At 42.6% G+C, this 23,766-nt stretch overlaps 1 protein-coding gene across 1 annotated transcript in view; it reads right to left on the reverse strand.

The window, feature by feature from the left end:
- Positions 1-248: 248 nt before the first annotated feature.
- The window catches only part of NYAP2 (neuronal tyrosine-phosphorylated phosphoinositide-3-kinase adaptor 2), a 134,660-nt gene continuing 111,142 nt past the window's right edge, over positions 249-23,766 (reverse strand). The window contains exon 6 of the mRNA XM_068407061.1: positions 249-476. Coding sequence (XP_068263162.1) covers positions 249-476 — 228 coding nt within the window. The remainder of the gene's footprint in view (positions 477-23,766) is intronic.

Below are 23,766 nucleotides of genomic sequence, written 5' to 3' on the forward strand. Positions count from 1 at the left end.
TTGGAGAAATATTTACATTTTGATATCTTCTGGATCCAAAAAAATCCTGGATAAATATGTATGCCTTAATCCAGTCAGGAACTTAAATCTCTCTCTTGACTGACAGGTGAGCACTGTATCAGTGTGGTTCTTCCCTAGGAAGTTCACCACCTGCAGCTAAGTCTTAGGTTAGAGCCTTTGCCTTATTAAGAAAGCAGGCTACCTGTGCATGGTGTGACACAGTGGAGAGGGCATCCTCCACATGCCTGTCAAATTGCAGTGTCCCAGAAAACAGTTTGTTGTTTTGAATAAGGAGGAGGGCTGTATTTCTTGGTCCCAGTATTCTTTTTCCAACTCGGCAAAATAGGCATGCTGTCCTGTTTGCAGAGTCCTTTTTCTGATTTCTGTCGAGCTTTTATTTCTTTGCAGAGGCAACGTTTTTTCTCAATCATATCCAGCATTGTATGGTCTCCTTGCAACCACTGCATACACGTCACCTATTGGAGGGGAAAGAAAGAAAAGAAGGAAAAAGACAAGAAGAAAAAAGCACACAAATAACTACTCGGTCATAGACTGAATATGTTGTTTCTTTGCAAGGTTAACATTACTTTTATTTGAAACACACTAATCTGTTTGGTGAACAAAAAATCTCTATGCCAACAACAGAAACAAAGTCAGTCTTTACTTCTGACTGCTACTTTAAGGGAAAAAAGGGTAATAAAAGGTCCCCTTTTTAACTCCTCCAGAGCACTGAAAGCTAATAAAGGTAAATGTTTTTGGCAAACTAGCAATGGTTGGATTTTAAATGATGGAATAGATCTTAAAAAGGCACATGGATCTTAACAATGTCCTTAAGTTGTGGAAATAAAAAATTCTATCCACTGAAACCCATGTTTTATATTGCTTTCCAAATCCAATCTGTCACATTAAAAGTATGGTGTTAACACTTCTGAGTATCAAGCTAAATATAACTCTGTATTTAATTTTTCTTAAATGTTTTAATGAACTCCATACGAATTAGATGAATTAACCTATCCTACTCTGTGATGATATTTCATTAACTGGAAGGCATCAAGAGTTTAGAAACTGTGTTTTCATGCATGTAGAATATTTGAAAACATGATCCTGACCCGAAAAAGGAGGTTAGCATATGTTTAGTTGTAAGAACATGCCACAGCCCTTCTGAAGCCTGAGAATGTGGCTTCATTTCAGTTCAGTGGGGTGCGCACATGATTAAAATGTGTGTGTCTTCAAAGGCTTTCGATTGGAACCGAAATCACTAACTACCCTGAAAGGGCTCATTGTATCTGGATGACACACTGCATACCTGCAAGTCAGAATACTTCCTCTCAACACTTACTTTGCAAATTTGAACTGATGTCTTGAGTCTCCCAACATTTATTTTCCATATTAGTCATAAATTAAGGACTTGTGTGTAAGTAAACATACGCCATACATTCGCAGGGGCTGTCCAAGTACATCTCTGATCTTGTCATGGAAACGCACACGTACAGTAATACTTTAGCAGCGTTTTATGATTCATGAAGGCAATGTATGTTTATTATTAAGAGTATTTGAGTACATTTAATAATGCATATGCCTTTCACTCACAAATCTTAGAATGCCAAGCGTGGGCATACACCAGGTTCCTAGAACCAGGGACTGGTCTTCTTAGAAGCCAGTATAGAAATTTCCATTGATCTTGGTAGTTTTCATGGTCAGTTTGAAGCGTATTTAGCATTTATTTACAAATACATAGGGAAAATGTTCAGACTCAGCAGGAAACAAAGCAAAAGAAATAAACATGAGCAAGTCTACCAGAAAAAGTAGTAATAAATGATGTACTCAAACAGGAAAATAAAAAGAATACAGAAATGTGCTTACTTTTTCAAATATCTTTTGTAGAAAAAGGTTTTTAAGGGGTGACACAAGATAGAAGAATTTCAGATAGAATTACCTTTCTTTATACTGAAACAAAGCCACGCTTACCTTATATATTAGATAGTACTTTGAGTAGAACAAATTTAAACCACAATATGAAATTTGTTCTGGAATATTCTTATGAGTTTAGAATTACCCAGGTAATGTATCTGCAGCGTGCCCTCCTGAATGCCTGAGCTAAAAGTCTTCTGGAAGCCTGCTGTGCCTGCTCTTCCTAATCAATACTTAATTTTAATTTCAGGTGTGATGTAACATTTACTGCGGTGTAGGCAAGTACGAGGCATGGAAGTCTCCACGTCCTCCACGGCCGTGAGACTTTCTCTCTTTGGGTGCCCAGGCCTGGTCCAAAACTCCCCGACTGCACCGGAGATACTCCTCCCTGCCCCCCGGCTCGACTTCACAGGTCTTTGGAGGAGGCTCTACCTGAGGCAGATTTCCTGCTGCTCTACTTATCGGTGACGGGTTAGTACTTACACAGCAGTGTCTTCATTCTGGCTGAGTCCTCCTACGTGGGGCAGGACAGGGACACAGTCTGCACACAATTCGTTACACAAAATATTCACAACACACAGCTGCATGCCAGCTTTGGGGCTGGATTTGACAACAATAGTGCTTCAGTGCCGGTTTCCTCTTCTAGGCATTGGGAAATAGCTTTGCTTTTATAACCCATCATGTGAGTAAACAGAGCACGTGCCAACACCAAACCCTTACGGTACGCTGTGTGCTCCAGTCACCATGCATCACAAGCACCATCCACAGCACGTACAACAGTCACCGTGAGGGTGTTACACCCACATCACCCCTACTCTCGCCACCGTACTACACGCAGTGCCGTTGCCAACACGGTGTCTCCTGGTAGCTAATCTCATTCCTGGGACTCAAGGCGACTGAAGCAGGATTTCAGCATGCTAAGCTCTAAAATACCAGTTGCAACTTCCCAAAGAAAGAAATGGTGTTGCAGAATGTATCAGTTACACAGACACTCTGCCATCCCCTGCAAAACAGCCCCTAAAATAAATCCAAGTGTAGGCAGCTCCAAAATCCTTTTTTATACTGGCCACCATATTGTGTAGCAGTTAGTGGACCATTTACTATGAAGAATTTGAGTTCTTCCACTTTCCCAGACACAGATTTTCAAGACTAGTGATTTTTTAAATGTGATTTTTGTTTGATGGCTCTTTCATATCATCATCTTCTTAGATATACCATCCACATGGTACATTCCTCTCCTGTAACTGCATTCAGGTAATGGCATGTGCAGCGTGAAAGTGCAGAACTAGTATATGTAGAGTCATTTGCTAAAATAGACTAAGTGAACACATATGATGTTGAAGGGCTTCGGAAAGAGGCTTAAAAGTGAGAAGAAATATTAAAGGGTTTTATTTGGTATTTTTGCCCAGTTCTAGTGTTAATGTGCAACAAAATAAAAATGCACTGAACATGAGTGCACGCCTCCTGAAGTTGCAAGAGACCTAAGAGGAAATCACCTGTTTGTAGATCAATGAACTACAGATATGACAATAACCATGTTGCTAATACAAAATCCAAAGAGTCTAAACTAAACTTTCAGTGTGGCCTAGACAAATTACTGGCACTAAGGCTCACAAGCCAGCACTCAAACCAGCTGTTTAATCACAGCAGCAACCCTCGACAACTTCAGTAGGGCTACTGAGGTGTTTAAAACTGATGTGTTTAACACTGTGGACTTAGGCCTAATCCTTCCTGTGATTGCTGAACTGATGGCAATCACGCTTAGCTCCAGTACTAATTTTTTTCATATCTTCCCTCCTTTCTGGCTTCAGCCTGCTCCTCTGGTCATGTATCAGGCTGTTAATATCCCTGCTACATCATAACAAGGGATTTGTTCCATGTGAGAGGCACAAAAATTAATGATGGTACAAGTTAATTTATAGAATGAAGTAGAGCATTCATAGCATTACAAAGCTATAAGGCTCTCCCGTTCCTGAAAAATCCCACAGCGTGTAAGAACTGTACACGTACTGCAACATGTCAGAGCTTGGCTGCAGATGTGGATGGAGGGAGACAGGCACAAAGCCCATCAGCACTGGAGGTAACAGTCAACGAGACACCACACAGGAGAAGCAAAGAGTCTTGGCCCAAAGCCTGTTCTTATTGAAAAGGGAAGAAACAGCTAACAGCTGATGCTGGGATTGTAAGGAGGGATCTCCTGGAGACTCCAGGATGTGTATCAGGTACTATGTCACATAATCTCCTTTGAATTACAAAATTTGCTGATCGTACATCAAGTTTTGTTTGATGGAATTTTCATTCATTAAATTATCTGGAGTCTAAGACACAATTTTTGTTCAAAATCAGACAGAGCAAGAGATTGAAGGAAAACACCAGCCAAAGGCCCAGAAGTTCAGACATTCACCTAGGAGGTGTTGGAGGTAGGCTCAAATCCTTGCTCCTAAGCAGACAGTAAAAGCTGCATGACAACCTGGTGTGTAGGAACCAGAGTGGTTGGATAAATTCTCTCACCCGAACATGACTGAGCACAGGTGTAAATGAGGATGTCTCACGAGTTCCCGGTAAACACACTAATCCTTTAATTATTCATTATTCTCTAGTTTTCCTCAAAAATCTGCTTTAAAGCGAATGTTTGTTCCAAACTTGAACTTCATCAACAAAAAGTAAGAAACTTCTTCCACTACGCAAAACTGAATTCTTCTATACAGTTTTAATCACCAGCTTTCTGGAAGGCCTTAGGAGAAATCAGTCTATGTTGCCACCTTACTTTTACTATCTGCCCTTCTCAAAATGTTGGAAGTGAATTTTATTAAGATCTGTTACATACTCTCAAATCCTATGTTGGCAGTGCCACAGAACAGGAAGAACTTCTTACCTCATGGGACTAAAATTTTGAGTTATTCCAGAAAGGTAAGTAGCAGTCCCAATGGTTTACAAATATATATGTATTGCTTAAATTAGAATGCCCTGAGCTAGGTCACAGAACTGTCTTGGAGCAGAGGTTTGACAGGCAAAACATCTACAGTTCTTAGAGGACAAGACCTGGAGCCAGAGGTCAGTCCACGCTGTAGCTCTCTGCCACATCAGAGTTTGCTGAGAAGTCATCCCAGGGAAAACTCCAAACAGGCTTTGGGGAACAGACAATGACTCACACTGCCAGAAACTCCCCGGTGTCACAGCAGACTCCTTCTGTTTTCTGTTGCCCTGGCACGGGCTCTGCCCCGGCCCCAGACACCCACACCGCTGCCCGCAGAATGATGCCAGCGCAGCTCCAGCCCATGCTGTGCCATGGCAGACTGCACCAGCAGATTCACAAAAGTGCACAAAATATGGGTGTTTAAAGCAAGAAAAAGAAATGTAAATTAACATAGTTCTCCCCTCATTCTTAACTAAGCAGGATAGTTTGGTTTGGCAAAGAGAATAATAGTAATAGACAGAAAAAAAAAGAGAAAAAATATTGTCCAATAATACAATTAAGCAGCTACTGACAGATAAAACTTGGCACACCCGCTAGCTGTGGTCACTAGGTGTAGCAAACATCTTGTATCTTTTTGTTGGTGACTATTCATAATATGAGATATGACTTTCTGGCTCTTCAGGAACTGGACTGTGACCATATGGAGCACCAGGCAAAGTGCCTCAGTACTGTGCACAAGCAGGTCCGTGTAAGTCACTGGACACACGTATGCTTACTGAAAAAAATGTGGCAACACCTTTAAGTTATATGCAAACCAAACGATCCCATGTAGCATAGCCTTTCCAAATGAAAAACACGAGGGGTGTGAAAAGAAAAATATGGGAGCAGAACTGAAAATATAGAGTGAAGAATCCTCATCACCAGGCCTGGGAATCTCTTTCTTAGGTGTAATAAATTTTACTTGCTCATATGTGACAGAAAAAGAGATAAATAAATACATAGGCAGATAATGCTCTCTCTTGGTAAAAAGACGTATGTATGTGCTACGTAAGTCTCACTCATATCCTCTTGTCTCAGACCGAGCCCCAGGTAACTTCAACGGTGAGCCCCGCGCAGCGTGCAGGCAGGCGCCCCACACTCCTGCCTGCACCGGGACGAGAGAAGAGCAAGTGCTGGGGGTGATTCTGCTCCTCCCAAGTCAGGCCACAGGGGTGAAGTGTAGGTAGGTAAAATGCTGAGAGGTGCTTCAGGAAACCTATCATTGAAAGGTGCACTACAATTTTTCACACAAGTGCCCATGAAAATATGTGCTGCTAAAAATGCCGTAGGGGAGAAGAAATATTTGAAATATTGTAGGCAGCTCTATTACCAGTCACAAAGCTAGAAAAAGCTGCCCATTTTCATTCATTTTTGAAGAAGCTTTTCTAACATTTGAATTGACCACCCGATATTTCATGCTCTGGACACTTCTATGAGTGGGGCTTCTTTTTGTGCTGCATGAACTTTTAATGACCTAAAATAACATTTTCCACTAGAGTTTACATGAGGGGTTTAGACCATACCATATCCCACTCAGCTGCTCTCCTGACATCTTGGCTAATAAGTGCTCAGTTTGCCTCTTTTCCATGCTGCTGGTTTGTTTGAAGTGAAATCAGCAGCTCTGGGCAATAAGAGAGCCCCATGATTCAATGATGCTTCCATAATTTTTTTCTAGTACTATAGGTTCCCACTTACTGTGCTGAAATTGTCGAGGCTATGGGGCTGAGGAAGACACTATTCTCTTCTGGCTCTTGTGTCTCCCTCACCTGCTGGATGGGCAGAGGGGCTGACTACTCATTTACAGGAAGGACAGGGAAAACCACATCACACGTATGTGGTCACGGATGTCACGTACAAATACCCTTTTCTTTGTGATAGCTGCATATCACAGATAAAATGAAAACCCAACAGCTGATGTGAGGCTATGACAAAGTGATCTTAAACCAACGCAAAATATAATGAAATAAAAAATATCAGCAACATTTGGAGAAGATTATCTGAAATGTCTCCTGGATCTGTAAACAAAGCCATCTCTAACAGTGCAATCTGTGAGCAGTGTTACATATCATTCAGCAGAGCGAAGCATGCTGGTTTGTTTTGGCAGGCTACAGTCAGTGAAGAAGAAAGGCTTTCTGAAAGCCACTTACCATCCTCTGGGAGGAAAAGGTACTCCCTCCCTCTTGCCTGTTCTCAGACAGGAGCTTCCAAACTCTCTTTCCCACTGAAACTCTTGATGGCACTTTCTCTGGTGCAGGTGGGTCCCAGCCATCTGGCCGGGCAAGGTATTTCCACTTGGGAGGGTGTGAAATCCCACTCCTAGAAGGCAGTCGTGTGCCACGGGTGCAAGAGGCAGAGGGCTATGTTAAGCAGCAACAGTTACTTCACGATCTGCTATCTGATACTCTTAGCTTGATGTGGAGGTCCTCTTAGCACACGTTCGCAAAAGGAGAGCTGTCCAAGGCAGGAGTTCAGCCAGAATCAGGTTTCAGAAAATCTGAGCAGCGAGATCCTCACCCATTTGCAACCCACAGGAATGTACCGGCTGACTTCATGGGTCCAAGAATTTGACTACAGTTTGTTCAAACAAATAGTAAAAAAAAATCCCAACTGATTTAAAAAGCCTTCAGAAGAGCACTTGGAAAATTGTGTCGGACAAGATTTCTTTTGCGAACTGTTAGCTATAACCATTGCACTGCAGCTGAACGTTGTTACTTCCAATGGCTGCAAAAGTCGGTAAGTGAGGGTAAAACTACAGGTTAAATCTGCAGTAACTTCTTTCCCTCCAACAGAGATACTTTGTAATAATACTGACATGAAAGTCTGTAATTTGGCCCAGGACAGTTAGTCATTCATATAGCTCTGTATTGCTAACCCGTTCTCCTGTTACTGCTAAATTCAAAACAACAATTGGTTATTAATACAAAGGTGATTAAAAGCAACAGTATGTTCAGGAACACGCAGGATGTGCAAGGTGAGCCGTGAAAGCAGACACTCTCCATGCAATTCGTAGTGCATGGTAATGCTTCCCGGGGACACCGGATACGTAACCGCAAACTCTTCTCTAGAAGTGTCTGAGGTGTTTTCTAGAAGCTGTCCTACGATGCCAGCAACCACATTAAAATGATCCCTGTGCATTCACACGCTTGCATCACAAGCACAAGCACACCCAAGGCACTAAGCGCTGCACAAATTACCCTTTCTGGCCTTTCACAAATTCTTTTTAAGGGACACAAGTAACCTCTATTTACTCTCTAAGCACTTGGGAAAGAATTCCCCCAGCACACTAGTCTTAATTTTGACAAAATAATTAGGTGGGAAGGGGCACTTTGTAATCTTACCCTGTATATCTAACATTAAAAGAATTCACTGACACTTGCTATTTCAACTTAAGAAACTGTATATGCATCGCATTTGAGGGCTATTGTAACCTTTGAATTGCTGTGTTTAATGTTTTGACTTCCATTATTCTAAATTTCTAAACTTCTGGAAACAGGTTTTCTTGCAAATGACACTACTACAGAAAAAAATGAAAACTAGAGACTCTGTAAAAACTATTCTACCACTTAATGTAATTATACAATGCAATATCGTAAGAAAAGTCTGGACACCTTTTTCCAAATACAGGACTCATTAAAAGACTTACCAGTCTTGCACTCTATGGCCTGACTAATTCACCACTTAAAAACAACTGACAAGAATCTTTGGAACGCCAAGAATTCCCAAAGATCCAAGATTATGAACAATTAATACTTATCCTAAAATTAAATTAGCAAATGGTTAGTAAACCTTCAGCACCTCTGATTCCAGACCTCCAGTTTCATGATTCATTGCTTCCAATTACTAAATGTCACAGTCACTTTATACAGAACCAGCACTGCACATACTCCTATGCCTTGAGCTTTCCGGTAACCGTAACCATCGGATTATTGCTGAGACTATCAATAAAGCAAACTTCAAATGATAAATTCACCATCCTGCTTTCCATTTTTATACTGGCAATCAGTCTAGCGATAGATCTTCCTGACCTTGCATTATTATCTTCTTTGGAAACATGTATTCTTCTCATCTAAGCTTTTTTTTTAACACCAAACAACTGTCTGAAATCTACTGCTTGATCTACTGTTAGCTAACACATCCTATAAATGCTAGTATGTTTAAAGTAAGAGCCTGTAAAGTAACTCATATTAGGGATGTTGTGTAAAGTTGTCTCATGTGTCTCATTTATGCAGTGTAACATTACAAAGTGCATTCCTATTGAGATCACTCATGAAAAATCAAAGCTTAATCTATGCCTTTGCTAAGCAATAAATGCAGAACTCAAGCAACCCGCCATGACACATCCTGTTGTTCACTGTAAAATAGAAAGACAAATTCAACATTGTATCAGGTCACTCACAGGAGGGACAAAGGACAGAATACTTTGCTAGAGTTCAGAGATACAGAGATCTTCTAACTGCATTTTGCAGGGTACAGCACCTGCAGGATAACAGTCAAATGTCCTGATTTCCTTGAGAAGTTACTGCCCGTCTCCCCTGCTCCTCCTCTTGCTGGAGGCTGCTGTTCTGTTGCATGTGTGCCTTAACTGCTAGTGACCCAGCCTTAAAAGAGCAGGACAGTTTGAGGTAGTGACCTCAATGGCCACGACAGCTGGCCCTGCCTATGACTGAGTAACCACGTCCACAGTACAACACACCTGTAATTACTGTTTCTTACTCTAAATCATGGTAGTTTTGAAAAACTGCCAGATTCTAAATCTCATACTGAGATGAACAGCCCATCCCCCTTTACGTTAAGAGGTGGCATGGAGCACTGCGAGCTGCTGGTGGGCAAGATCCTTTCCTCCACCTGCTCCAAGCCCTGCAGCCTGCAAAAGCTCTCATGTAAGAGGGCGCTGAAGGCAGCAGGGTGCATGCTCTAGCTTACTGCTTCTGGTCACCCGCCAGAGGCCAAGAAGGATGCAGAGACTGAATATGGAAGAATGAAAATGAGAGGAAACAAGACCAAGACTTTGGAAGAACTAAGAACTACGAGAAAGTGGACATCAAGGCCAATCCTAAAGTTACAAAAATATGACTTGTGGGGACAGCACAAATTCCATTAGTTTCTCCATTTTATTTGACCTCATTTTTTCCAACCTAAAAACACATACATGAGCTTCTGCACTCTTCCTATTGACATCAGTACTAGAACTCAAGATTCAACCAACCCTTATCACTGTGACAGCTGAAGAACCTCACCACACCCATTTTCCAGCTAAGCCCCCAAGTCTTATATTTCTCTAGTGTTTGCAAGAAAATGGTAACAAGGATAATTTTAAAATTAAAAAAAAAAGATCAAAATAATATATGGAGGGAGAATGCCTCAGCACTGAAAGGACCCGTGCCTTCAGTTTCCCTTGTTTTGTATTAGGTGATCTAAATACACAAGTATCTCAGTTACAGACTGAAGTTACTTTCCAGATGAGAAATTTTGAAATGTGCTCTTACCTTTCTCCTTTTTTGATGGTGAAATTGAGTCAATAAACATTTTCTTACATTAAATGCCACTTCTCAAGTATTGTACTGATTATATGAGGGGAAAAAAGTTTAGGAAAGCATGACTGAAAACAACACTGAATATACAGAGATGACCATATTCTTGTAGAAGGTCACATCTGCCTTTTAAAAGGTGTATAAAAACATGATTAAAAGACAGAGATCTCCATTTATGAATAATTTCTAACTCCAATTTGAAATGCAGTTAATGAACAGTTACTAGAGTTATAAACTGTACTGAGAGTTTCTAAAAAATCATAGAATCATAGAATAGTTTCTGTTGGAAGGGACCTTAAAGATCATCTAGTTCCAAACCCCTGCCACAGGCAGGGACACTTTCCATTAGACCAGGTTGCTCTAAGCCCCATCCAGCCTGACCTTAAACACGGCCAGGGAGGGGGCAGCCACAACTTCTCTGGGCCACCTGTGCCAGTGTCTCACCACCCTCACAGCAAAGAATTTCTTCCCAATATCTAATCTAAACCTATCCTCTTTCAGTTTAAAACTGTTCCGCCTTGCCCTATCACTACATGCCCTTGTAAAAAGCCCCTCTCCTGCTTTCCTGTAGGCCCCTTCAGGTACTGGAAGGCTGCTATAAGGTCTCCCCGGAGCCTTCTCTTCTCCAGGCTGAAGAGCCCCAACTCTCTCAGCCTCTCTTCATAGGAGAGGTGCTCCAGCCCTCTGATCATCTTCATGGCCCTCCTCTGGACTCGCTCCAACAGCTCCATGTCCTTCTTATGTTGGGGGCCCCAGAGCTGAACGCAGTACTGCAGGTGGGGTCTCATGAGAACAGAGTAAAGGGGGAGAATCACCTCCCTCGACCTTCTGGCCATGCTGCTTTTGATGCAGCCCAGGATACAATTGGCCTTCTGGGCTGCCAGCGCACACTGCCGGCTCATGGTGACCTTCTCGTCAATGATCACCCCCGAGTCCTTCTCCTCAGGGCTGCTCTCAATCCATTCTCCACCCAGCCTGTGTTTGTGAAAATCCAAATATGTAAGAGCTGGCCTTAGTACGAGATACCATATCTGCTCTACCCTCACAGCAGCATCATGCAATTTCATTTATATCAGGAACTGCTAAACAATATAGCACTCAAATCTGATACAGACATGATTTCCTGACACGCAGAATAGCTGAGATACAGGCTAGAAGTAAGACTGGCATCCGCACGCTTTAGCAAACGGGACTCATTGGGAGCAGTGGTTCCCTGCACCTTGCTTCTGTTTTTCTGCTTAAAGGCAGTCTGCAAACGGATGGCGCTGGCTGACACAGCGTGTGGTGCTGATTCAGCATTAACTCTTTGAGAAGACTGCACCGCACTAAACCACGAGCACCAGTCTGCTGAGCCGGGGCTTTGCTCGCAGGCTCCCACACATGGAGCGACCAGGCAAACTTGACTTCGCCTACGACAGCAGCATGGGTTGAACTCAAGTGCAGATCTCTGCAGCAGGGAGGAAAGCTAAACAGCCATCTTAAAAGGAACGGCTAATGACGATGCATGGCAAACAAAACATTCAGCTTCGTGTTAACCTATACATACAGATCACCTGTAACATAAGCAATCAAATTGTCAACCAGCAAAAAAGCACTGTTGTTCTCTGATTATGTTCGTGTTTTAAAGCTTAGTGCAGAAGTCAAGCAAAAGCCATGATCTGACCAATATTATTTTAAAAAATGCATATTGCTATTGTCTTTTCTCATTTTTATTCTTTTCTATTGTGAATGATACAATTGTGATTATAAACTCCAGGTAGTAAATGTGTTTTTCCAGACTGTAAAAAAAGAGATGGGGCAACTGAACCCAAGAGTCCACTAATTGCCACTGACTTGTAAAGCCTTAAGATCAGGCCGCTGGCCCACGAACACCCAGCTCCATTAGTGGAACGTGTCCTTTCCCCATCTGATTTTTTGTTGAGGAAAAGCATTCCTTGGACATTCCAGTTACAACTTATGAGTGAAATGGGAATTTGCTGTTGATGTGAGTGAGGTCAGAATTTAACCCTGTAACTTTAAATTAAAAAATGAAAAGGATTTTCTATTATGAGATTTTAGTTGGGGTGAAGGCTCTTCATAGCAGCGGCTCTGTCATCCTACAAGTTCCTTAGTATTTCCTGCATAAAGATCTGTCTTCTGAGATTTTTCTGAGTAGCTGCTGCCACTCTGCTGCAGTAACTTACTACACACTGAGACTGGTCCAGCTGGACAAGCTAACACAATGATAAACTTAACTTTAAGGAAGTAAATTTGTCACTCCTCCGTCTCATAGAGAAACACATGTGATTATCATTGAAGCTGCAATTCAGTGAATAACTTAAACACGTGCTCAACTGGAAAATATGTATCAGTTGTCCCCTTGATTTACAGGGATATTTTGCTATTTAAGATAAGCCAATGCTTTGCTGCCTCAAGGCCAGATAACTGAGCCTACATACAGCTGTGTGGTGATTAAGAATAATTTTACAAAGGGCTAATAAATGATTGTTAGCTGTTTTAATAAATGCCTAATCAATTGGCAATTATATGTTACTGTGGACTGCAAAGTGTAAGAGGTCTGACAGTGTCTGTAATGTTCCCATAAAATTGACTCATAAAGCATGATCTTTTCACTCATTCCTAAGGCTCACCTGCACTGCAGAAACCTTTCTTTTCAGCCTAAGGCCCTTCTATATCCAGTATTTATACATGCAAGATGTTACAGACCTGGGTCTCCCCCTAGATTTATTGCAAGTCCCTTATAGAGTTGGGATTTGCAGCATGAGAGTCCAGCTGGTTAAGGGCATTTCTAAACCAGGAGCACTTGACCAGCGTAAGAGGCAGAGAACCAAAACTACACAGTCTGGGCTGTTACCAAACATTTTTCAACCACGGAAAACTGTCACGAGAAACACAAATATATTCGCAATTTTGAATCTGTTCAAATAATTTTTCTGAAGAACTGGAAACCTTAAAATTAGTAAAAATAATAATCTTTTTAAATTCTCATTTAAAATACATGACATTTTTTATTTTCATTGTTTAACAAGACAAAATGAGAATAAAAGTAGGTTATCAAAAGTGGGTGCTGGCATTCATACCTTTTTATAATTGGCATACACATAATGTACATGAATAGCCACACATTTCTAGTGAAAGACTATGAACGAACACACGTACATATACAGAGATATATAAACATACTATACATACATACATGAGTGAATATACATATTTATGTGCATACAGTATACAGACAAGATACTATACAGGTACAGTAAGTGCAATATACTGTATAAGGCTATACAAACACTGAAAGAGTCTGGTGAAATGGTGACAACCATGAGAACAAAGCTTGGATGGTTTGTGACTTAATGCAGATGGTGGGGAAAACCTTGCTGTTCTGGGTCGTGTTTTATGCATCAGACACACACAGTTCGAACAGAAACATGGTACAACACGTTCAGTTCAGATACAAAAAAGGTACGACAAGTGGGAGTGCATGGCGGTAACTGGAATGTGTACGAGCAGACAAATAAGGTTGTTCTACCTAGAATACAGAATGTTTGGTTCATTTACAGATAATGTGTATATATAAACCCATGCTTTCATGAATTCATGCCATTTTTATTTCTACTTTTTCCTTTAAGAATATTATAAAATTCTTGCCCTGAGTTAAACATAAATACACACAGAAAACAGGGGGGGGGGGGGGAGGAAATTGCATGCTTCTAGGGTTTTTTTTAAATATTTTTTTAACCAAGGCACAATGTCTTCAACAGTGGTTGCAAGACCATTTGAAATAAACTTAGCAATTGCTATTGTTCTGGTACTGCATCCTTCTTAATGTAACTAAACTAATTGATTGCACACAAAAGTCTCAGAACAAGTTTTGAAGTGAATTTACAAGTTTTAGAAGAGAATAAGTAAATTTATGAGAAACGCCTTAAAGAGAGATTCCCTGAAGAGGAAGGAATGCTGCCAAATGAAATTCCTTTATAGGCAACTTACTGATGTTTGGACAGAAATTATTTCACATAAATTACATTACATATTTGTTTAGTATTACTGTAAGTTGTTACCTATTTTTAGTAGAACCATGTACAATGATGTAAGAGCAGCTAGAAATGAGACGAAGAACTTCCAAATAACTTTTAGGTTCTTTTAGGCAGGGCAGGACAGGGATCTCACAGACTCAGTGTTTTATAAGCTCCAAGAGTTACAGCTTAGGAACACTTGTTCAATGATGCCGTAAGACTTTCAAGGCCTGTATCTCCCCACCTCATCGACCTGTGTAAGTCATTTATTGGAAATATGAGTTATTAGTTTCTATGTATGTCATATTAAATTCTACACACCCTTGTACAAGTCTGACTCTCAAAAGAAAGGTCTGGGTGCAAAGGCCATGCTTGGCTGTTGCCCCCATGTTCAAGCCCTCGGGCTCCAGAGCCACACAGTTCTCAGCAACTTCTCCCCAATTTCCAGGGGCTCTGGAGAATACCTCACCTTCCAGGGAACAGCCACCTACATTGTGCTGCATCGGCTGCGGCACCTGTCCCCATATATTCCTCTGTTGAGCTAAGACTATTTGTCAAAGCACTGAAACATCCCAACTCTGTCAAAAACAAGCATAATGTAACAATCCCCTGAAACCACAGACCATGCAGACGAGATCTTCTCATGCCTGTCCTATGGCTTTTAAAGAAATCGTAACTCCCAATCTGAGAAACAACTAGGTAAAGACAGCAAAAAAATGTTGAGTGGGAAGTGAAAACCTCATAAATGCTGCATTTCATTCTTTGTCAGAATATTGTTGGATTTGAAAAGTTTCAACAACTTCTGTGAGGGAACAAGCCTCTTTCTGTATTCTGCTGGCAAGCTTACAAAGCTCGTGCAAGAACAAGAAGAGATCAGAGTGAGGGAATGGAATATTCTTCCTCCCACTCTCTTCCATCACAGACAAAACAGCAGCAGCCAAGCCGGCACTTGAGGGTGAGGAAAGGTATGAAGACAGACTCTAGGCCTGGTGCTCAGAGACTGGTCACTGCCTTCCCATCCCGGATATCCCCCTTCTGTGGCATTACTTTTCCTATGGCTGACCTGCTTTCCCCTGTCACTGCTTCCCCCCGACACATCTTTCTTGTGCCCAAACCCCACGCTATTGAGCAATATGGAGAAGGAGAGCCACCAAAGCCATGCTTGGGCCTCGGGACCTGCTGCAAGCGCAGCGCGTGCCCAGACCCACCTCTGCCTGGCTTCCCCTGCGCCGTGAGTCAGAGGCAACTTTGGCGGTGCGAGGGCCTCTGAGTGTGTGCTCTCTCATGCTCTTAAAATCAGAGTCCTGGCAAAGCAGGACCCAGCAACGCAGTGACCTGCTTCTGCTGTGTGACCAGCCCAGCTGAACGCTGAGGAAAAGATGTTGGGACAGCAACAGCAGGGCTGTCTGCCAACCGAAGAAGGCTTTGACACATTTGCTTCTCGTGCCAATCAGTCAGGCACGCCTTGGAGGTGAGGGATGATGGATGTGGCAATTCCAGCCACTTCCAGGTTTGCGTTTTCTTTTCTTTCTTTCCTTTTTAATAAGCATTCTCTGGTTGCAGCTTGTATATTTAGAAACAATCTGCACTGCTCTGGACCCATGCACTGATTATGTAAGACCAGATTCAAGCTGAAACTCAGCACAATGCAATGTGGAGCCTTCCCTAAAGCATTAACATTCTTGCTGTTGCTCTCATCCAAAATGTTGACAGCATATTTAGCTGGACTGACGACAGCAGAATTTTGCCTTCATGTGTGCAAGATATTTGTCCTTGCAGGAAAAAAAAAAACCAACCGTGAAAAGCAATCCAAGCGCTCCCTCTCGTGGGCATGGGCCTGTGCTGCACTTGGGAAAGGCACAAAAGCATACTCGGAAATCCAAGCTCTCAGAGACTTTTAGCGGTGGGAACTCCCCAGAAGGCTGTGTGACACAGCTCATGCCCCGGCACTTCTTTCTAGGTGGTGTCAATCAGCGCTACAACTCATCCCTGACTCTTGTGAACATTCAGCCTGAACAAGGCAGCAAAATCCTATGGCTTTGGATGGTTCAGATTTTCAAGTACACCCAGGCCACACGCTGGTCAAATCCAGCCATCACCTCAAGGTAAAAGCTGACCCAGGCCCCATCAGTGAAGTGCTTGTGCCAGGGGTTTCTCTCCGTACCCCACCGTGGGTTCTTCCATGCCTGTCCATCCTCCCAGGTACAAACCAGAGGAGTTTCTTCCTCCCAGCTATTTGCAAAACCAGCATCCACAAAATTCAGTCTATGTCTACATTCATTTGGTTTTGCCTACACAGACACTAAAGACTTCTCCACTGGAGGAGCAGGACTTCTCCATGAGAGGTCCATTGGAGAGAGACATCATTTGTAAAATGTTCCTAATAAAATTTACCTGGTTTTCCAGTTTTAGACATTCACATGCATTTCATTGTATTAGTGGCATATAAAACTAATTAAGATCTCTGTCAAAGATACAGCAGATTACACTCCAAATAGTTTTTGCACTTTCTAATTTCACATAAACCGAAGCTTAAGCAATTCCTGACAGTCACATACTTACCAATCCACTCCCATCTGCAACTGCTTACTTTCTCATCTATTACACCAAGCTTACAAATCCTTGGGGTAAGGACAGTCTTTTTCTACACACATTGTCTACCAACACAGGGACCTTATTTATGACTATGACTCTTAGACACCACAACAAATGTTACTGTGGTAGATCCTAGTGGTCAACATTAAGCAGGTTTTGGATCCAGTGACCATCCGAAGCCTTTTTAAAGGTGATGGTTAAACATAAGGAGTAATTAAGTCCCTTTAAGGGACTTTGCTTCACAGGCAAAAATAGAAGCTACCATCCAAAGCAATAAATAGTGTATAGAAAGTCCAGACCAAAATACCATGGGACTCTGATTACAGAGCGAGAGGCATGGGACTGTTCCCACACTGTGGACATACATTTTGAATGAAGAAAAAGATCAAGTATCAAAAAGGAACAACCATAATCTTGGCTCCAAGAGCACAGAGATCTCAGAGGCATTGCACTAGCTGAAGGGGAACACTTGGCATTTACACACAGGGAGAAGAAGAAAAGGATGGCCACCATCCCATGGATTGTTTCATATGTTTTGCTACTCTACATCCAAAATACACAAAAGACTTTCAAAACTTTTGAAAATTAGAGGAAAAAAAGAGGGACAGAGAAAGCTGTACCAGAGTGGCAATTAGCACAGTAGTTAGGTACTCCTTTTAAACAGGAATTTGGGACTGCATCTCCCCTGAGATCTTTAACCAGCAGCCCAGAGGGATCTTTTTTCCCTTTGGCCCAGAGAGCAAGTATGACAGAAGTTGGTTCTTTCATTGCAAACCCTTCTGCACAACTAGCACCACCAAAGCAGAATCACTAGAGTTGGATGCTGGTTTCAGACTGTGATTCTTCAAGGAGTGCATCTAGCAAAGATCTGCAGTACTGAGCGATGACACGGGGTGACGCTATGTAGCAGATCCGAATTCTCTTACTAGCACGCTTTTTTTTGGTTACCATTTCCCCAGTATTCAAACTGGATGAAAGAGTACTTCAGACTACAGAGTTCTCCGTCCACCTGCAATGACTGTATTGCTTTCACATAACAGAAGTTAAACAACGACTGCTGTGATCAGATGTGGAACAGCGGATCTTGATTTATAGGTGCTCATTTTTCAGCAGCAGAATTCATTAAACGCAGCAGGCAGGAACCCGGCCCTGCTAAGATGCCTGACAACTGCAGCGTGTTTACTGACTGCTTTGGACTCTTGTACACTATTGCTGGGGAAAATGGCAACTTTAAGCTGAGAATAATAGAGGAGCACAGATGCTTTGTTTATACTCACAGAGTAACACAGAGCCCATACGCTTTCAGATGCACATTTGCCAACTAAAGCATGAGAATGTCAATTCATTGGGGAAGCATTGGGGAAGCATTTTGTTTAGGTGCCTTCAAAAATAATTATAGCCATAATAATAACAATTTACCCTTCTTGCAGTTATAGAGACATTAAGAGCTGGGCTTGTGATATTTATTTGACCCAGTACAGAGTTGTTCACACACTTAGGCATAGACAAACACTTAGCAGCATTGCTGCAGAGTACTCAGTACCTGTCAAAATTCAACTCTAAATTACTTCTCTTAAGTTTTGTAAATGTCTTACAATGAGCTTATACTGTACTTGAGCTACAGGGTATTGCTCTAAGAATGCATGTGGAAAGGTCTCTCATCAGTTTTTGATAAAAATTTTTTCATGATAAAATGTAGTTGTTTTAATTACATTTTAGTTAGCATCTAAATATTGAGGCTTAAACAAAACATTATCCAAGCAGTTGTGTGGGAGAATTTGGGATTTAACAGGTGAGGCTGGTGCGAGCCTCCTGTCCTGGCAGCTGATGCGGCACAAGGCTGTGCGTGGGGCTGGGAGGGCAGCCGGCGAGCGCAGCCACCCTTCTGCGGGCGGGTGAGGAACCAGCGAGGAACACGGCTTACAACGGCCGCTGCACAGGGGTCCTGCAGTTATCTGATGCGACACTGATGATTGCAGCCAGCAGGGAAACCGAGAAAACCCCAACACATCGAAACCGCTCTTCTTATATAATCTGTCTGCTAGAAAATTCGGGCGAAGCTCCTACAGGGCCTGGACGGGCTCTCACCTCTCCCCAGGCGGTGCAGGGCTTTGCCGGCAGCGTCAAGCAGGAGCCCCGCGAGCCGGGCCTAAGGGCAGCCCCCCTGTCCCGCCGCCTCCCCGCCAGCCGGGGGCGCAGCGGGCCCCCCCGACACCCGCCGGGGCCTGGTGGGGGCAGCGGCCGCCAGGCAGCGCCAGGGGCTCGCCGAGCGGGGCGGGGCCGGGCCGGGCGGGGCGGGGCGGGGCGGCCCGGGCTCCCCCTCCGCGGGGCTGCGACGGCCGGGCCCGCACGACACCGCGGTACCCACCGCAGGCAGACCCGAGCTGCCCCGGGCGCCCACCGCTCCCCCGGCTCAGCCCAGTCCCGCCGGGGCTGCTGCCAGCCCGCCGCAGCGGCAGCGCGGCCGCAGGCGGGCACCCTGCTTCACCTTCCCGGCTCGGGAGAAAACACTCCTTTCCCTAATCTTTTCGGGTTTTCCAAACTGTTCATTCTGAACAGCTGTTACAGTGCGTTTTCGTCCAGGACTTCTCCGGCACAGGCCCAAACAATAGAGAGGGGATTGTCTCATGTTCTGGCTGAACATAAGACTGTGCAGGATACCTACCTCGGACCAACTGGAAGTAAATACGACAAAACCCCTTCCAGCTGCATATTTAAAGTAGAAAATCTGCTTTCCACTTCCCTACCTACGTTAATGCATTAGAAAACTATGCTGGAAAAATCCTGGTCTCTTGCTTCCAGGACTCCGCAAAGCTTGGCTTTCCAGTCCCTTAAAGCAGCTCCTCCGTGGGGTCAAACGCCCAACCCGAGAGCCAGCGCACCCGCCCCAGCACCGCTTCAGGCGGCCGCTCTCCCCTGGGCACTGCCAGCGAGGCTGACCGCGAAGCCCGGCAGGAGGGAAGATGCCAAAAGCACGACACTTCAAAGATCAACCGTAGGTAGGACCCAGCTGTATTATCCATATAGCTTCTCCTTAACACTCAGCACCCGTGGGGATTAAGTCTGAAAAGGTATAAATGTCTATTACCTAGCAATGGAAATGTTAACGACTGTTATCTGCTCAGGGGTAAATGTCCAAGAGCCTCTAACATGCACAGACAAGGAATGATCCCAGCCAGCTTTACACAAGTGATAAGATGGTTAAATTAGGAGGATAAATTACCAGGTTATCCGAGATAACAGACATCCAGCTCCGCATGGTCGCTGAGGGTTTAGACACGTGAATCCCCTCTGCGGGCACCTCGCTTCATATAACCCACAGGGAACCTGTATTACACCCCTGATTTAGGCATCGCAGAGGTAGGTAGGATAGATCTCAGCTAAAGAGTATACTCAGTCCTTTTTACAAGTCTGTTTTATTATTTAGCTAGCTAAATATGAATTTAAGGAGCCAACGTCTATCAAAAATTCTTGCCTATCAAAGATCCATACTCAAATAAACTATTTATGGATTCACTTCATTTGGTGCAAGAGAATAATTACATGCTCAAGTCCATTCTGTGAATGGAAGGCCTTTCCCCTTTGCTATATTATATTCAGATAAATCATAAAATAAGTGAAAGCTCTCCACACTTTTGGAAGATAATGGTTAGTTTGTCCATTACATGGACCTTCTGTGTCGCGTTCACTGATGGGGTAGTATCGAGGAATGAAAAATGCCATTTCAACTTGCTGGGGGCTCAAGCAGATACCAGGCAAGTAATGAACTGAGCTGCATTTTTTTTGAAAAAATAAGCCACAAAAAATTTCAGTGTTGATTCCAATGTATTTTCTAGCTTTTTCTTCATTCCTTCAATGCAAGTTGAAACTCCTTAATTCATAGCTGTCTGTGTATCTTCATTCCCTTCTCTGAGTTATTCCTTCCAATCTTAGCATGGCTTCTGGATTTTACTTTGATCATCCCTGTAAAGTTTAAATCTTCTTTCCTTGCTTAAATTGGAGCTAGATATCAGTGCCCAGTCCTCCCCGCAAGAAGACACCAGACCTTAAGAGGCATGCAAACCTTCAGAATTAAGATAGCCTACCTTGAGGAGGCAACAGTAAAGGACAGTGCTGTCTTCCTGATGAAAAGCAAGTAACTAACAGGCAGCACGAAGAGAGGCTGCACATTTGCAGATAAGGTACACGGTTTTGCGGAGATCTGTCTGAAAATAGGCTCTGCCTTGCAGAAAAGCTGAAATACCACATTGTAACTATTAGGAGTTTTGTTTTCAAAGGGTGTATTTTCCTTCAGATTGTGGATCTTCATTACAAACATGCACTGCTGTGCTGCTATGCGCCTTAATACATGTGATTTTCCAACAGCTGTCTACATCTTAATGAAAACAAACTTCACCACTTCGCAAAATTCATTTGCAGCAAAAAATCTAGAGATGGTTATATTGGCTCCTTTTTCTTAAAATGGAAACCAGTGTTTTTTTGGTGTGCTGAAGACTCTTTAGGAGAAGCCTGGCAGTGACCTAGAGATGATGTGATGTACATAAAGAACATGGGTGCGAGCTGCTCTGCTCCCTAGCAGAGAGACTGCCACAGCGCAGGCTGCTGGAAATGTTGGTGTCTTTTGTGACAGAGATGCTCAGTGCACACATATCCTGCATGCGATGGGGATTTCTGAGTCCATCAATAGTGTATAATTCTTTGTTACCCTGAGATGAAGATGGCGGAGAATGATAGGATAAAGGGAAACATCACTGTATTGCAGTGATACCTGTGACTCCAAATCGAGCTTGCTTTACACAAGTGAACGATTTTGTTCACTATGGGGGTCCCCTGATATGACTGAGCATTGACCACTGCAGGGTGAAACACCTGACCATGCCTGCTGCGGAAGTCTCAGGCACCAGCACAGAGGTTCCAGCAATATGGGTGATGAGTTATTTATTGGGGCATCTTTGGACCATGTTTATTCTACTTTATAAACCTCACATGGTGGTTAACTTCTATTGTTCTCTGTCCACTTGGATGGCTACAAACATCTGGTACTTGTTTTCATTTCCATATAAAGGCGAAACTCAGATGGACTTCCACTATTTCTAATTTTATTCACACATTTCTTATCGCTAAGATATAACTTACTGTACTTTCTATAACAGTTTTCCATTCCCTGTAAACTCTCTGCTAACACCGGAGAACCTTCAGAAGGCATTACGCTCTGTGATATCTAGAACACTTCTCTGTTACTTACACTCCTCTCTTTAGGATATTCATATTAAGATATGTATTTATGATATATAGCTATGTGCCTCTTCTATAGCTCAAATATATTCCGTGCTTCTGCCATATTACAGTTCCAAGCTCTCCACTTGACTTCCTCTGCTACTTCCTTAATTTCTTAAACTTTGCCCTTACACAATCAATAACTTCCATTCCAAGATAAACTTACGTTTATCTGCCAGTTTAAATTGAGTCAGTTCACGACTTCAAGCAAGGTTACTTCCTGCAACCAGCTTTCAAAATGCCCTCACTTTACCAGAACTAAGTTCAGAACAGCATGCTCGCTGTCCGGCTCAGTGTGTTGGTAACTGCTGGCTGCTGCTACACTACAGAATTTTAAAGTGTTCTCCGTCAGAGACCAGCCACATAATTCATCTCTTGTAAGAGCTTGTAAGTTCTTTCTTTTTATTTATAAGTGATCACTATAATGCTTACCATCAATATACCATAAACATGTTCCATGAATGTTAAGTGGTTAATCCTCACAATTCCTACACCAATAAACAAACAAGAAAATAAAGCATAGGGGAGTTAAATGTCAGTAGTTAGATAATTAGCCAATATTTGATTGGAATTATAATTTAGGCTTCCTTAGATCAGACCTATTTTTAACTACTAAGCATCTTCATCACTTCCTTGAATGATTCTGTATTAAAAATGATGGGCCTTGAGAGCTCAGTTACAAATCTGATTTTTTTCCCAAGTTAAACATTTTGAAAAACATCAGTTTGGGATCCATGAAGACTGGGAAAACTGATTAACAGTAATCTGCCCTTTCCCAGATCTTGTATCCCTGTAGGAATGTTAGCTGTGCACATCTCATCAACAAAGAGGTGGATAACAGGATGCATCCTCTTAATCTTTTGGAAAGTCTAACTGCTGATTACGATGTGGTTAAGGAGACCAGTATCAATACAATCAATAGCCACAGCACACAAAAACAAGTGCCCCAATCTGTCAGATTCAGAATGGGCTATCAACCCAGCCATTTCCAAACACATTTCACCTGTCATAGATTATTTGCACATTAAGATAGAATAGGTCTACAAAGAACACAATCAAAGTAATGTTTGTATCTGCCATGGAGATAAGACTTTTGTCATTCCGCTGGAATCAGGGTCAAATCCACACCTTTAAAAAATTATGCCATCATAATAAATAACAACTTAATAGGTGGACAGTAAGAGATTGACAGCTTGGAGAGAAGACTTATGGGGAGAGAAAGCTTTTACCAGTTTTTGTTGTTTTTCATGAAGCCATGTCCATACCATATATTATTCAATTAACAAGATCACCCTCTACAGTCACTTGAAAATTCCTCTTATCATCTTTGTTCCTTTCTTCTGCATGAAGTGAGGTGGATTTTTCCTCCACAGTTTCAGTGGACCCTGGCTGCAGCTTCTAAGAGGCTCATTATCTCTTCTATCACATCAGCTTCTGCTTTCAAGGCTTATTGTTTAGTTCTTAATATAAACTGAGAGAC

The sequence above is a fragment of the Nyctibius grandis genome, chromosome 8 (genome assembly GCF_013368605.1).
Source record: "Nyctibius grandis isolate bNycGra1 chromosome 8, bNycGra1.pri, whole genome shotgun sequence".
NCBI classification, from domain to species: domain Eukaryota; kingdom Metazoa; phylum Chordata; class Aves; order Nyctibiiformes; family Nyctibiidae; genus Nyctibius; species Nyctibius grandis.